Source organism: Centroberyx gerrardi, chromosome 14 (genome assembly GCF_048128805.1).
Source record: "Centroberyx gerrardi isolate f3 chromosome 14, fCenGer3.hap1.cur.20231027, whole genome shotgun sequence".
NCBI lineage: Eukaryota > Metazoa > Chordata > Actinopteri > Beryciformes > Berycidae > Centroberyx > Centroberyx gerrardi.
Window position 1 is genome coordinate 21,153,605 of NC_136010.1, and position 16,635 is coordinate 21,170,239.

The window sequence follows — 16,635 nt, forward strand, 5'->3', positions numbered from 1 at the left end:
TGGAAGACACTGTTCCTGGCACTGTATCAACAGCTCCCAATAAATATCTGAATAGGTTCATAAAAGGCCTGATGGCAACATTTGTTATGCTTTTCAAACAAGTGAGTGATTACCCATAAGTTGTCAGTAGGGGAATTGTTATCCTTGAAGGCACTGCTGGCATCAGGGAAGAGTGGATCACGGGATGAGGGCTAGTGCCTGGGACTGTTCTGTTGAGAGGTGCATGATTTGATTCTGAGCATTGGTATCGAGATGATATTAGCCTATAATGCTGGATGGCATATTGGAAAAACACTTATCTGATCCATTGATATAAGTTGCTTCAATCAAAGACATGCTGTAAATGCTGCTAAAACCTATGTTTACAGTACATTTTTACATACTTAATATGAGAGCAACAGTTGAATAAGGTTAAATTCTACAAAACGTCATTAGTGAACTGGGGTTAATAGAAATAAGTAGTGCAGAATAACTCAGCCATGTTTTAGGCAATGTATTTTTCCCTTTTATGGAAGGTTAGTGCCATCATTATATTGCAGTTTGAGCACTGTGCTTTCTGTTTGCAGAAGGATAAGAACGATCCCATGCAGAATGGATTCATAGAAATGGTTTCTTAACACCTGTGTAGTAATTTAAGAGAAAAAACAAGTTTGCACCAATATTTGTATTGACAGATATACTCAAAGTTTCATACTTGGAATTGGCAATGGAAACAATGGTCTCACCTATGTGCATCCTGGTCGCGATTAGACTCTGACTGGCTCTCTAACAGATGACTGGACCCAAACCATGCCAAAAAATGCACCCTGTACCAACACAGAGCTGCCAGAAGCCTTCACCGTGGAAAGAATTTATGCTGGTGTTTTCGTTATAGTGTACCTTCCTGAATTGATATAGCAAAATTAATTTTCCTAAGATAAATATTTGATAAATAGATGGTGTATCTGTGGGTGAGGTCACACCAATTAAAAAAAAACACATTTGAATGCCAGTACTAGTGCCATTACAATGGTAGGCTCGTTTATGGCCATGTGATGCCTGTAAAAACTGTCTTTATTAAAGCGTGATCTGACGGAGACACGATGAAAGGGCGGCTGCCCCAGTACCTCCTCTGGTTCCCTCTTTGTTTCTGCAGTAGGTGGAAATTGGCCCTTGTATTTGCAGCCTAGTTCTCATGCTGCACGACTGTTCTCTTCATTAAAAGGGAAGCCGCGTGCTCAAAGCTGGTTCAGATTATTACCATATGTCTGCAAAGCCCAGAGCTGAGCAGCAAACCGGCTCCCATCCTACCCTCTAATTTCTTATCCCAAAATTGGACATTTGGGCCGTTGTGTGTGACGACGTCCCTCCCTTCCCCCGGCCGGCACAGCACATTCTCACAGTATTTCTTTTCCCATTTTAGACGCATAATAGCAGTGCATCAACCTTTAAGCAACATCGGGGAGAATATTATGCCTTGACTTGAGATATCTAACTGCATGTGGTTTTAACCCTTCAACTGTTTTACAACGACATTAGAAAAGTAGACCGTATTGTCTTAGTTCAGCATCTAGATCATTGGGTCTTTCTCATCTCCAAGAGGCACGGTTGTTTCCCAATGTGTGCATTGTACCTCCACAGAAATAGCTGAGCCCAGTTATCGCAGACTTGGTGCATTCATAAAAAGGAATAAATCTTTCGGGAGACATAAAGGGCGCGGGTTCTAATGAATGCAGAAAAATGTCAGCCTTTTACAGTTTGTGCAAAACATAAAGCAAGTCCACTCTGGATGTAGGAGGAGGTTTAAAAGAGATCTTTGTGTCACCCAGTCCAAAAGCCATTGGCCCAGATTGCCCGTCCCAGCATGCAACTCACCTCTGTATGAATACAACACTTGTCTGATGGAGTGGGTCGAAAGCCCCCCTATCGTCCAGAGATCCTACACAGGGCTTTAACATGAACAGCTTGCCTCACACTCAAGTTTTACACAGTTTGAGAAGGTTTACCATGGATAAAGTCGAGGCTCAGGGAAGGCGACAGCAAAGGGAATTTCACTTGCTTGTGGAGATAAGTTTGCAACACCTTTTGACAGTTTGAAGTCTATAGATTAGTCAGGAATAGGTTAGTTAAATGGATTAGAAGAGGCCAGTACTTGGTGCTTGACAGCACTTTGGGTGGGCTTTCAGTAGATGGTTACATTGGGACTGAAAAATCTATTGAATCGACAGGAAGAGAAGTCGAAAGAGCTTGAGGATTGTAGTCAAATGGATTGGTTCAGAGAGATGTATCAGTGTTTTCAGGAGGTTAGTGGAAAGGTTGAGTTGTGGTCAATCCTATCAAACTGTTGTCTACTTAAGTCTGCCTGTTAAAAGCCGGATGGCATTGGTAAAGCTTATTCCAGGTTTAGAATCAATAATGCGATCCCTCGGAGATGTAATGGATTCTACTTGAGAGAAAGCTGTTTTTTTTTGCTCTCTTGGACTGGAAGGACCCAGACTTGGAAGGAAGGTTCAAAGCAAGCGTTTCATGACCTTAGCTGGATGAGGTAATTGTGCAGGTGGAGTTTTTGAATGAACACATTGGCAGTTGGCAGAGTTTAGAGTTGAGTTGGACTGGCAAGTTTTGTTTTTTTAAAGATGGTTGATGAGAGGGCTTTGTTGAAGTTGCCTGGAGAAGTTCAGATGTGTTTTTTTGGGGCAGGTTAGGCTGATCAGCTGTGGGAGGAGTGAGAGCCTAACTTCAGTTTCAGGGAAATGATTTGAGAGCAGCCGAGGTAAAGTTTTGACATTTATTGCTATCAAGCTCAAGAGGTCATAATGTTCCTGTACTGGAAGAAGCGTGGTGCCTATGAGCTGGAGACACTGCCATCCTCTCTGACTCAAGTGGGAATGGAGCGCTACTCCTGGTCCTCATCTTTGGACGTCATCCATGATCTCTGTGGTAAGCTGGGGGATGAGGCGGATCACCTGACTAAGTGGTGGGTGGTGGAAATTAGGGCTCTGGGCTTATGTTTTTTTTTGTGTGTCCCCACAATGAAATCAGGAGGGCGGACAATGGATCGGTTTCCATCTGCTTGTCCATCCATCTGTCCATCATTTGCAGTATCTCAGATACCACTGGTCCGATTTAGATGGAATTTGGGGGAATGATGCATCTTGCCACTGTTTTTTCTGCATTTAAGAAATTATACAGGTTACAATTATTCAAAAGTAACACTTTCAACAAGCAATAATCTCCCACACCAGAGGTTTCATTAACATGAAATCTGGCGCACATATCCATCAGTGTATGTCATATTATATATTTATATATAATATATATATATTTTATATATTTTGAATTTCTTGAAAAAGATTTTTTTTGACTGATCAACACCAAACTAGGATTCACAGCCTAAGAAGCCTTCATTCATAACTACATATACCCGTTATTATTGTTGCTTGTTTACTGATTGGGCGTATGACATTAGGCATTACACATTGGATTAGGTGGATGACATGTTTACTGTTGTGTTTTTGCCTTGTTCGTTTTTTCTTTCCTTGTCAGGAAGAAGTGACAAGTTATGAACTTGGGTCTAGTTTTACCTGTCATGTCGTTAGGAAAATCTCCCTGCTTAATTTTAATTATTCAGCATCGTGGAAAATGAAACGGGAACCTTGTGTAAAGTCAATGTAATAATTGCAAAGAAACCTACTCCACTATGTCACATCCTTACTCGTCTAACATGAGATGGGCAATGCTGTGTAACATTTAATATGGATCAGACATTACTTCACATTGTTATATGAAACTTTACTGCAAGCAGATGCTCTGGTTCACTTGCATCAGTGATTCTGACCTAAGCATTTCAGCACCATCATGGAAAGGCTTTTTTTTCCATTGCTCTGTTCTTCCGTGGAAAGCACTCAGTGACCTGGCATGGAGCACACCTCACATGAGTGAGAAGAGAGGGAAAGAGCGGATGAGACCAGCTCCAGAGATGAAATATTTACCACCGAAGAAGTGCATAGCTGAACTGAAATGCCTCTCTGTCTCCTCTCAGTGCTTTTTGACGCGGCACAGGGGCACTCGCTTTCCGCTGCGCGGCCCGATTTATGCCATTAGTGAAAGGGAAGTGATAACACTGGGCTGGGGAGGAATGTTCTTTATCCTGTGCTCTCTGCCAGCCGGCCTCTCGGAGATCCGGCTACTTTCTGGCCAGCTTAGGGACGGTGCCCGCTGAGGCGGACCTGTTTGGCAGAGAGGAACAGACCGAGAAGAGGAATGCCACAGAGGGAACAGCGAGGCTTTGATCCCTACCTTTTCACCATCTCTGTAATTAAGCTGCCCGAGCTGCTACTGAAAACATTTCCCAACTCTGCCGGAGCACTCAGCCCTGGAGCTGCTGGGCTTTAAGATACTGTCCCTTTCCCAAAACTTCCCCTGGACCCCTAGCCTCAGCCCTAGTAATTACTCCCTCCTCCAGTCCTTATCTCAGCCCCAAAACTCACCATAACAGCCCTAACTCACCTACCACATCCTCAGCCTCCTAACACCACAAAACTCTAGTACTTTAGTGGCGCTGTGGGAAAATTCATCTCCTCACATCCCCCAAAAAGAGAAAAAACAACAACACAGGAATCGGACAGTTGTTCCACTTCCTCTACATTCAGCCAATCCTGGATGGAAGTGCATTTCCACAGTGTTTCAGATTTCAGGGGGTGCGCAACCTCGTTTTGACCACGACTATGTCATTTTGACTGCACACACTCCATGGCATTTGTTTCTGCTTGAAGCATGAACTAGCCATTAGCTCCACAGGCTCAGCCCCTATAGCCTCCATAAATGGGCCTCCCAGTACTTGCATTGTCCAGCAATGCTACCAGTCTCTCTTTATGCCTTTTTAGAATTACAAAGTTATTGATTTTTACCATTTTACAGTATGTTACCAGCAGAGACAGCCAAATATGTGTGAGTCGATATGCCTAAGATCATGACAGGCTAACAAGATTTTGAAGTTGATTGATTTTTTATTTAGCACCTCTCCGTCTGTCTCGGTTTTACCCACATTCCCACCCCAGCCACAGTCTGCTGCCCTGCGCTCACCAGCCCTGTCTGCTATAACCCCAGAGTGCAAGTACACACTGGCATTCCTCAGGTCGTAGTCAGCCTTGGGTTCCAGTAATAAGAGAACATACCTCTCTCATACCTCCGTTTATCCCTCAGCCCATAAAGCCCATAAAAAGACCAGTCTGACACAAAGGGTCATACTATTATATAATAATAAACCCTGAATGACCAATTACTGTATTCTCAGACATAAATGCCCTCAAAAATTCAAGCTATGCAACAATCCCCTCATGACCCCTCTTAAATATGGTGACAGAGTATTAAGAGTTAATACCATACCTTAATGTAACAGCCATGTAGACTCCACCTATTATGGAGCGACTTGAGAATATTGTCATTTTTTTTAATTGTCATTGAATGGTCTAAATTATCCAGAAAACACGTCAGTGGCGTAAAATCAGATATTTTTGTTTGTCTCCATCTTGTAAATTGATAATTGCGGAGTGTTCCTCCACCCTTCTCTGGAACAGTTTACACTTGTTGTTATGCGGTGGTGGGTTTTAAACATGGGAACCGTGGGTTGGCTTAGATGTGGTGGGTGAGAGAGAACAACGGAGCGAGAGGGTGGGAGAGTGTGCGATGCGTGTGTGTGTGCGATTTAACCACTATGGGGGTAAAACAACATCAACAGGATGGCTCTGTCCTGCCCCCACTGCCACTGAACACGCTGCATTAATAACAGCTGCAACCTGCCGCCTGACGCTGAGCGTCTGTTCAGCAGGCCCGGCCATGTTCACCTGCAGAGGAACACAATGGCTCTTCAATAATAAATGTTGGCTTCGTTACCTCACTAAACATACCTTTACTTGTTAGTATTCGGCAGATGTGATTTCATATTTAAAACGTAATGTTAGACATAAACAGACTTGGGACATGTTACTTTGTAATATGTGAGAATGTGAGATTACTTTTTTGTGGCAACTAGTAACTTAACTTTTAAATTATTTTAATCTGTTATTAGTTACATTTTAAAGTTGGAATATCGTTATTTTTGTTTTTCTTTCATATTGTTTAATTTTTTTAAATCCCCCAGCATCTCATACAGACAACATACGGCTAACTGAAAAAAATGCAATATAAGTTCCCTTGTAAATGTTAATGAGATTGGCTTACTGTTTTAAAAATAGACCAGTAGCGTGGCACTTTAAAACAATGATTGACAACACACTTGGCAGTACAAGCCATACTGCCACAGCATGTTTTAGTAAGTAACATTGTAACGTAACTAGTTACTTTTAAATGTAAGTAACAAAGTAAAGTAACTAAATGCCTTACTAACTACTAACTTTCCCTAACGCTGGACATAAAACAGACACACGGCACCATGTAGCGGCTCAGCCTTCCTGATAGAGGCTTCTCTTTGCCCCAGGGGACTAAATGTTGTATAGCCTTGTTCACCGTTTGTCACAGCGGACTGAACAGGCTCTGTTGACACACAGCAGAGCAATTGACCCGACTGCCTGCCTGCCTGCCCGCCTGCCTGTCTGTCTGTATCCCTGTCTCACAGCCCTCTTTGCCATCTCTTGTTCCTTCCCTCCCTCCCTCTCTCCCTTCCTGCCCAGGCCTGCAGATCTGTCTCTCTACCAGCCAGCCTCCATGCCTGCCTGCCCACCTGCAGGCCCTCTAGCATCACTCCCTGCCTGTCTTCCCGTCAAGGCTTTATTCCTCACCTGCTCGTCTGCCGCTCTGGCCTCCTGTCCTGCCAGCTTTTTTTTATGTCTCCCTTCACCTACCTGTCTTGTCTGTCTGCTCTTAGCCTCTATGTGCTGATATGGCTGTCTCTTTGCCAGGTTCCCCTGTCCGTTTGCCTTCCTGCCTGCCTGCCTGCCTGCCATCTGTGTTCGTCTCCCGGGAGTCTTTGCATAACCTTGAGGTGTATGTTACGTTGTCATCCTCTTAAAAAGCGGGGGAGGAGAGGGGATGGGTGGTAGAAGTTCTCACAAACATTATGTTATAATGAAGAAGGGAATGGAAACCTGAGCAAACACCCCCCCGCCCCCCGCCCCCCCACCTCACCCACCCCCGTGTGCCATGATGAGAGCTCACCAAATGGAAGGCAGACTGAAGCATTCTTAACATTCCTTGTAAAAACGCGTACGGTTGACTGTGCGCTCGGCTTGGCCTCTCCCTGCCTGAACATGGAGGGTGGTGGCAGTGTGACGGGAGATGACACGGTAATTGGTTGAGGTGATGTGGTGTATGGCTAGTGAACACAGTAGGGGGTGAGGTAGTGGCGGTGGGCCTTAGTCACTTTTTGTGAGTTTGTGGATCTGGTCAGTCTCCAAAACTGTGTGTGTGGCCAAAGTGAGGGAATTTTGGCCTGCTTCCAAATGTGCAGGTGCGTTTGTCATGTGAATGAGGCAGTGGCAGCCCGACTGTACGAATGTGAAGCAGGGTGGAGTATGCATGCTCAGCGAACCTTCCCTGGATAAATGAAGGTTTAAAGTAATAATCTGCCACCTTTTCATATAAATAAATGTTTGTTTTGCTGCTCTCTATCGCCGATTGATATACCAAAACAGTGATCCAACCTATACTCAGTTCATGAAACTTTAAGTTTGCTCTTCTAAACACCTGCAGTCTGGTAGGCCTTTCCTGAGAAAAATCCTCTGGCACACAGGAAGTTTTACTTTTTCCGGCGGCAGCAGCAACAGCGGTTTGTTCAGAATAAATAGAAGAAGGACTGGGTAACATGAGCAGTGATGGCCACCATGGCCGAACAGACAAAGAGAAGAAACGCAAACGTCATCAACAGAAAATCCAAGGAAAACAATGTCACAGAACTGGAGACACTGTTTGATTGCCAAGTGATCTCTGGGAAGTGCAGAGCAAAAACACAGAGAAGAAACACTGAGCACTTAGCACCAAAGATGTCGCCAAAATAAAAAAAAAGAAAACAAAAAAACCCTGAAGGATCTTGCTGATTTTCACTTTAAAATCATGTGGGTGCTTTATACCAACTTTTCCCCTGAGCTGTTCATAGATGCATTACAAGATGAGGAAGTGCAGTTTGAAAGGGGAGTATACATCTTCTGTGTGCGTGCTTTATACAAACTTTCTGTAGCTTATTTATGGATGCCTAATGGGTCTATGCCCCAGGCAGTGTCTCTCTCTGTGGAAAGCGAGCCAGCAAAGGGCCAGTGTAGATGGGATGCTTCACTGTCTCTTTAGTGTGCGAGCTCATTGTCTGCTGTCACGTGTGTGCTTGTGCAGAGTGTGTGCTTGTGTTTGTTTTTGGCTTAATCAGCAGTGCTGAGTTCAGGAATTCCTGTTCATCAGAGAAAGAGAGGGAGAGGGCGAGAGCCAGTGAGAGGGCGAGAGCCAGGGCCAGAGAGAGAGAGAAAGAGTCAGCAAGATACAAGTAAGTGGGAAAGAAGATGAGAGTTCAGCAGAAAAGAGAGTGACTCAGGATACAACAGGATGGTCAAGTGATGGAAAGAGGGCCTGAGAAAGTGTGAGAACGAGGGTGAAGGGCTTTGGAGAGCCTAGAGTTTAGGACAGTGCGTAATAGAGTGGATTAGAGGTTATGTGTTATGGCTCTATAATGTGGTCTTAGGAGTTATATAGTTTTAGGTGAGGGGTGACGGATTGGGCCAGAACTTAGATCTAAGATAAAATGAGGTCTTCACAAGGGTTAGAGGTGTGCGGGTTTGTTGGTGGGTGCTGAGTCAGGTTGTACGGCTGACGGTGCAGTAGCACATCTGTTTCAAAACAACAGGCTTATATAACTATGGTACTTTGGATGTGTGTGTATTTCACAATAATCTTCATACTCACTTTTCATTTCTGACATCGCAGCTTCACTTATAATCAGTGATGTAGCAGAAAAATAAGAAGGTGGCTCAACTATGACCTCCAGTCAGGAATCACCTTAAGGGAAACAACCACCTGAACAAACAAATATCAGTTATACTTGCATGGAAGCATTGATTTATGCTTTTTTCCTCAAAAGACCCAATCTTCATATAACTTAAATCAGTTTGATGCTACTTACTATGATGCGTTTACCCTCCGCTCCGTCCCTGCAAATGAGCGCGTCACCCGAAATCACACCGATGCAGCCAATCGGCTGTTTGTCTGTTGGAAGGCCGCTAAGCCTCGCTGCGGTAAAGAGGGTTCTGCCTCTTTGGGAAACGCTCCATAAAAGCCGGAGGCTCCCTCTGCAGCCCGCTGTCTTGTAAACCCTGAGGGAGCCATTAGCCTGAGGCCCGCTGGCAGAGGCCACAGTGAGAGCTGAGAGCGCGTCTCGGCTCGCTCCCAGCACAGGAGGGACAGGGCCAGAGCCAGGGAGGGAGGGAGGGAGGGAGGGAGGGAGGGAGGGAGGAGTAAGAGCTGCCCAGGCCCTCTGTCTGCAGCAGCTATGTAGACGTTTGACAACACACGCCCTGCCTTGGTGGGATCGCTGAGAGGTGTGCAAAGGGGGTTCAAGGCTTATTTTTCTACTCCCATTTAACAAGGTCGCGGTAGACAGCTTGACCCTGGCCAAGTTGAGGGGCAGCTCCCAATGGGGAAGCCGTGGGTTCTGTGGTATGCACCAATTATACTGTTTTTCCCTCTTCCCCGCAAGGACCCTTGACCTGTGAGTGTAACTGTGGCCAAGTGGATGACTCAAGGTGACTTGTTTCCGAAGGCCGGCTCTAACTCTCTTTGAGTTTTGCATGGCCTAACTTGGAGACAGGGAGCAGGGCCCCAGTTGTTTTCCCATTACTTTGGTGGTGACAAATCATTGCTAGAGATGGGCCTTTAAAGTTCAGTTAGTAAGTTGCTTCATTTTCCAGCCTGTTTTTAGTTTAACAGTAGCCGATCTCTAATAGTGATGATTTATTAATGATATATTTGTCACTGATGGGTCGGCCAAAGAGGGAGAGATGGCATTACAATGAATAGGTTGTCTCATCCGAGCTTCCTGGAAAGATTTTGCTACGTAGTCTTGTCATGTCTGGAAACTGGAGACTTTTGGCAACAAGGACCTTTACTGTCTCTCCCCACCCCCCAGCTCTCTCTGTCTGCCTTCCCCCGGTCTTACTTTCTCCTCCCTGCACGTGGATTCTCTCTGTTTTTCTCATTAGCCAGACAGATAAATATTGGTGCGCTCAGGGTCTCTGTTATGATATCTTTATCGTGTGTGTACATGTAGAAGATGTAGAAGTAAACACTGTCCTTTATCGTACCTTCAGTGCTGTGTCGGCCAAGCAGTCAAGTAGATTTGGAGGTTTATTTGACAATGGTGATTTGTTACACTGGAGTTGAGCACAAGCTTACCCACAGCGTGCACTTTGGTACAATACCAAAATGGGACTTCCTCTCATTTGCTCCATTTATTTCCCGTCGCTTTGGCCATTATTCATTTCTCTCTGATCTCCTCCCAGCAACACACCCCAGCCTCTTTCCTCTGTTTACCCTTCCTTCATAAAATCTCTTTTCATGAACTCATTTAATTTCATGAGATGGCCTCTTGGTCTCTTTTTCTATGCATTTCATTTACTCATTCTCTCTGTCTATTTCACCCTGCCCTCAGATAAACACTAACAGTGCATTCAGTCTTGATGGGTCTACAGTATGTTTTGACAGCTTTGAGAAAGGTGTGCAAGTGTTTACGGATGGGCGGTGGGTGGTTTTGGTTGTATGTTTATGTTTTTGCGATAAAGAGATGTGTCAAATTGTCTTGTTCTTTGCCGTTTCAGACGACAAGCCTGTCCAGGAAGAGGACTGGGTGGTGTGCCAGCACCCTGAGTGTCCTGAGCGCCGGCGGGCCTCTAAGGTAAGACCCTCCAACCTGCGAGCTGGGCCGAAGGACGGCCTGTGGGGACTGATTTGACTGACGGGATAGGAGAGACAGTCAGGAGGTTTAACTGAGTGTCTGCAGGTCCTGGAAAAAGTCTTAAAATGTCTTAAATCATGCTATCTAAAAGCAAAGCCTTAAAAGGGCTTGAATACAGTTAAATAATGCATTTTAAGTCTGACTGAACTTCAAATTCAGTTTTAGATGCCTTAAAAGTGCTGTGGTTTCTTGGTGTGCTGTTTTTCCCGTGAGAAATCAGCCCAGTCACGCAGACCTGACAGTTGTTTTCCTTTTCAGTTTGATTTCAGTTGCAAATCCGGCCTTATACTTCCTTTTAACTGGCAAAAAAGTTCTTAAAAGTCTTAAAGTTAACTTGATGAAACTTGCAGACACCCTGACTTCATCCTGACCCCCCCATAGGTCCCCCTAAGCCCTTGACCCCCCTCAGAGGTATAGCCAGAGACTATTGGATCTCTCAGATGGGGCCTCCACTGCATTACAGCACAGCTAAGGCGAAGCAGAGCGGGGAAGGTGTTAAAATGGGTGTGAGCAGCAAGGCTCTGTGTCTGGCCACTAGACTGTGAAATGAATTATTCCTTTGAAGCCACCGGTTTCTGAAAATGGGAGTCTGGCCAGATGACCAAGGGAAACCGGCACAGCGTCTGGCTGGTCGGTCGGTCGGTCAGTCAGTCGGCTGGTTTGGTTAGTCGGCTCTGCCCCAAACTCTCCTTCCTGCCACTGGAGCTGGGCATTGGCCGGATTTTCCCTTTGAATCGAAATGTTGTCCCCTGCTGTCCTCTTAATGGAAACAACGGAGAGAGAGCGAAAGGGACGAAGGAAAGAAAGTAACGGAGAGAGAAAAGATGGTGAATTCAGACGGCACAGGGAGAGCGGCGGTTATATATAGTTTTTCTCCATAGCAACTGAGAATAATAAAGTGGGGGGAAGAGGAGAGAGCTAAAGAGCTTAACCTGCCCTCTCCTCGCTGCCTCTTCCCCTGCTCCTCACATTATTGAGTCTTCTAACCCCACTTTCCCTGAAAGACAAAAACACTGCAAGCCCCGTCCTCCCCCTCTCAAAGGTTCCTGTTTTTTAGGATTTGTTTGCTTGAGTCGTGCATGAGGGAGAGAGTTAATGTACAAACTCTTAAAGTATGTGTGGTCATGTGTGTGGGTTTGTGTGTATGTGACCTGCTGTGGCACAGGGGGGGCGGCCTTGTGGGACAAAGCATGTCTGACACCACCTGTCTCCTTGGCCGGGGTCATGGCTGGTTGTGTAAGGAGATTAGGAAAAGACTTGCTAGCCCAGTGTGGACTGGGACAGACGAACAAATAGACGGAGAGAGAGGAGTGGGACAGGCTGACAGCAGATACAGATTGGGCAGAAAAGAGAGAGGACTAGAGAACCATGTTGTTTTCATCCAGGAGCCACATCAGTCTCTCTGCCTTTATTGTCTGGTCTGACCTTTTATCTGGTTGAGCATCTATCCACCAACAGATTGATCGTTGGTGGCATAGAAATCTTTTCAACTGTATGAAAGGAAAAATCCACCCTAAAACACTTTGTTTAAAAAACAGTTATTGGTGATGTACCTTAGGGTCCATTTTGTTGTTTGGTGGTGTATTTTCCTTTTTCTCATGGATAACTGGCCAAACACAGGTGACATGATGTCACATTGAGATATTTCCAGTGCAGCTACAATGGAATTTGATAGCAGAAACATTTTAAATTAAAATGTCAATGGTAAACGTCAGGTTTTGGTGTCAGTCCGGGACTGATACCAAAACCTGTTGCCTCAGTAGAACATAGTGCAACACAGCCACAAAACACTGCATTTTGAGTAAGGGGCACAGCTGGAAAAACTTGCTCTGCTATCACTATCGCTCTCTCCACCTACAAGTATAACGCACAGCCGAATGCAACAAGTTCATGCACGTTCTGTGGGGGTTGTCGAAAGGCATTCTGGGAAACGTAGGAATCGCTAACTGAAGTACAAGTAGAGGAGGCAGAGGCAGGCTGCGGGAAAGTGGGAACACCACAAAAGCAAATTACAGCACGTCCTCGCCAAATAACTTTGAATGCACTGAACATCACAGATTGATGATATAGAGAGTGAGAGAGTATGTGAGGGTGGATTTTTCCCGTAACTCTTGTCCTGTGCTTGTTGCTCAAGAGGTCCACATTTGTCTCCTGTGACAGGCTTTAAACAGCAGAGGGCAATGTCATAGCAGCCCCGTCCTAAAGCCCCATGTCTCATTGTTGCTTATTCTCCTCAAGGGCTTACTCTACATTCAAACGTTTCCAGGCAGAATGGGAACATAAATATATCCTTTGACTTATACCCCCCCCCAAAACAACAAAAAAAAAAAACAGATTTAGATGCGTCAAAGAGGGCAATTTTTCCTTTGAAAACGAAAAGCATTAAACTTTTATATTTCACTTTAAGAGTTTTTAAAGGACTCCGAGCAATCCCTTTGAAGCGCCGATGGTTTGGCAACAGGACACAGAGCAGACACAAACACAGACGGAGAAGAGAGAAAGAGAGAGAGAGTGAGAGAGAGAATCTAATGCTCCCTCCTTTCTCAGGCCTCCCCTCCGCTGCGTTTGAGCCAGTTTAGTCCTAGACAGGTCTGCTTTTGGTCTGCCGCTGCCGTATATCAGCTCCCAAAGGGGCTCTGTCTCTTCCAGTCACAGCATGAGCGGCCTGGGATTGCGTGAGTCCGCCCGCGCCATAATTCACTGAAATCGCACCAGGTGTCACCTTCTGTACTTCTGCTGCCGTAGCTCAAGTGTTGTCACCACATTACACAACAGCGCTCAAAGGTTACTATTAGGCCTGACACATGGGTTTCCAAGGGGGCTCGCTGGGGTTTTTTGAACCCTTTGCTGTGGGTTTCTGTAAGTAAGCGGGATTTTGATCGGCCTACAGGTGTCCCGCTGGAAGATGGGGGTTTAATCCAGAGGCACTGCTGAGCTGAGCGGGGTGTGAGTTGGTGGGTTTCAGTTTTGGTGTTGTTGGTGAGGGCTTAAAGCTAGTCTGAGCTTGCTCCCAGGATCTAGGCTCCCACATAGAAGAGCTAATTATCCCTGATCGCTTGCTCCCTCCTTCCATCCCTCACTTCTCTCCCTCCCTCCCTCCCTCTCTCGGTTTTCGCAGGACAGGACCAGACAAGGCTTGTAAGGTGTGGGTTGCCTCAGCGACGGGCCCCTCCCAGCCCAAACAGCTGGAGGCGCAGAAGGGAAGGGGATGATGGGTGGGGAGCTGGGGTTGACAGGAAGGAAAAGGAGGAGGAAAGGTTTCAATCAGCTGACTTGACTTTGGGCTCTCTCTCTCTCTCTGTCTCATGCCGTCACTCTCACCTACATTCTGTTTTTGGTTTCATTCTCTCATCCCCACTGTTTGTCTTTCTCTCTCTCACTCTTTTGTCCCCATTCAGTCACATATATTGAGTAATCCTTTGCTGATGGTTTAGAGGAAGCGGTGTCATATTAGTCACACCAGCACAGACGCACCTCTGTGGAATACCTTACACAAAATCATCTCATTATGAGCGATTGAATCATACAGCTTTGAGCCATGCAGCTCTGCTCTTTTTGTTTTGTAAATTAATGTGAGGTTTTCTTTCCTTAATTTACGTTCTGGACTTCAGAGTTTTGCTATAGTACGCTAATATGGAAAACTTTGAAAGCATTGGTATGCTATGCACGTTTTATTCAAATACAGAGGCACTGAATATACTGTTGAGTTTTCTGCTCAACTGACCTGAACTGCTTGGCTGAAAATCTCACCTAACTGGCACTGACAAGGAACATGCTAAGGTCTTTAAAGTAAACATTATCATTGGGCTGGATGCCCACAGTCTGCATCTGTCAAGTGATTAAAGTGTGCAAGGGATCAGGCTCCATTTCCAGGAAGAGATAGATTAAGTTCGAGGTGTGATGCAATTAAAGTCAGGTATCCTCTGGCCCGTGCGGCCAGAGCAGTCGGCACGCACGGACTAGAGAACTATTTGAAACAGCTGTATGTATTCTTATAATTTCTCTGCCTCTCCTCATCCTTCTTGTTTTTTGTTTTTTTTCGTCCTCGGCTAATGAGGAACATGCAGTCCGTGTTTGAAAAGGTCTTGGACTTGATGGCGGGCAACGCTGCCATGCAATTTATGGATGTACTCAAGAGTTATGGGAGATGGAAATATCTTCCCATTTGGTTGATGTGTGTGTGTGTGTGTGTGTGTGTGTGTGATCGTGTGCTCTGCTGTATCTGGCCTCTAAGGGGCCTACAGGCAAGATCTTTCTTACCGACTCAAACAACGACGACTATGACCACTGTAAAACTCAGAGAAAAAAACATTTGAGTTTTTTTGTTGCTTTTGTTTGGGTTATGGATTAACCGAGCTATTATGTTCAAAGGAAGTGATTCTACTTCTCTGGCTTCTTGTTTATAATAAGATTTAAATCCAGCTAACTTAATGAGCCCTATTGTACACCTGGGTGGGCTGTAGGCCTATAGTTTTCTTTTTTTTTCATTGCAATTTAAGGAACTATACGTTCTCAATTTTATGGCTTTTCAATATTCTCATAAACTGCATACAAATGGGATTGAAAGCAAAACAAAAATGAATACAGACACGAGTGGTCTTACTCTCTGGCTACTGACCATGTGTGTGTATGTGTGTGTTTCTTTCTTTCTGTTCAGCCTGTATGTGAATGTGCAACAAAATTTGAACAAGAATTGTGTTGTGTGTCCTTGAAAGCCATAGGCTTGTCTTTTCCTTTCCACGCAAATGTTTTCATCATCTCCAAAACTAAGCTGTAGTGGTTGATTTACCTCAGAGCAGGAAAATATGTGCATCATTTTTGATCACCATCCATGTATTCCTCACAGCTTGTATTGCTCTTTTGTACCATGAAAGAATGCAGATGCTTCAAATGGGTTTTCTGGGAAGAAAGTGGAAGCATGTGACCTCAGAAGAACTGCGAGCTTCTCGGAAAGTTTGTTGTATGAAGTAATGCAAGGATTAGCCTATTGATGGCAATGGTGTTCTGCAGTACTCTGATGATGTAGGACTTATTTGGACAGTAGCTGAGGAAAGTTAGTTAATCACTTTTCAGATGAAATAGACCGTTGACAGTCTGTCTTTTTTTTAACCTTTATTTATCCAGGGACGGTTTCAGCAACGCCCTGTTTCACATTTGCTCAGTCACACAGATTCGTGGGAGCTGCCCAAAACAACCACAGCCTTACTGGAGGACATTGATCATCTGGAGCAGTTGGGGGTGAAATGCCTTGCTCAAGGGCACCTCAACAGTGGTTGTTTAGGGAGAGGAGGACATTACTTATTCCCTTTCTGCACCCACATTTTCCCAGCCAGGGATTTGAACCGATTTCAGCCTAGCAAATGAACCAATAACCCTCCTAATGTTTGAAAAGTTGCTTTTCTCCGTACAAGGTATTTTGCACGGCAATGAAACTACACTTCTATACTACTACCTGCTTTGAAGGAGATGGTCTTAGAAGATAATTACCTTTTTAAAAGCTGAACGAATATTAGAGACTCAATTTTCCAAGTGTATTTTCACACATGCTTGACTGTGGAGCGATGGAATCACACTTGGAGGTTTTACTGCTGTGGTTCAGTCTGTTTGGGGAGGTGAGAGCATGTTCCAGTCAAAAGCTCTGATCCAGGCGCGTGTTGCGGCCCAGCTGGCTGAGGCACACACCATGTACCTGTGCCATCCTGGGTTTGAATCCGGCATCAGGCTGC

At 45.1% G+C, this 16,635-nt stretch overlaps 1 protein-coding gene across 1 annotated transcript in view; it reads left to right on the plus strand.

Annotated features, from left to right (window-relative positions):
- plekhg5b (pleckstrin homology domain containing, family G (with RhoGef domain) member 5b) overlaps positions 1-16,635 on the plus strand; it is a 57,286-nt gene that overhangs the window by 4,685 nt on the left and 35,966 nt on the right. Inside the window, exon 2 of the mRNA XM_071902636.2 lies at positions 10,773-10,849. Coding sequence (XP_071758737.2) covers positions 10,773-10,849 — 77 coding nt within the window. The remainder of the gene's footprint in view (positions 1-10,772; positions 10,850-16,635) is intronic.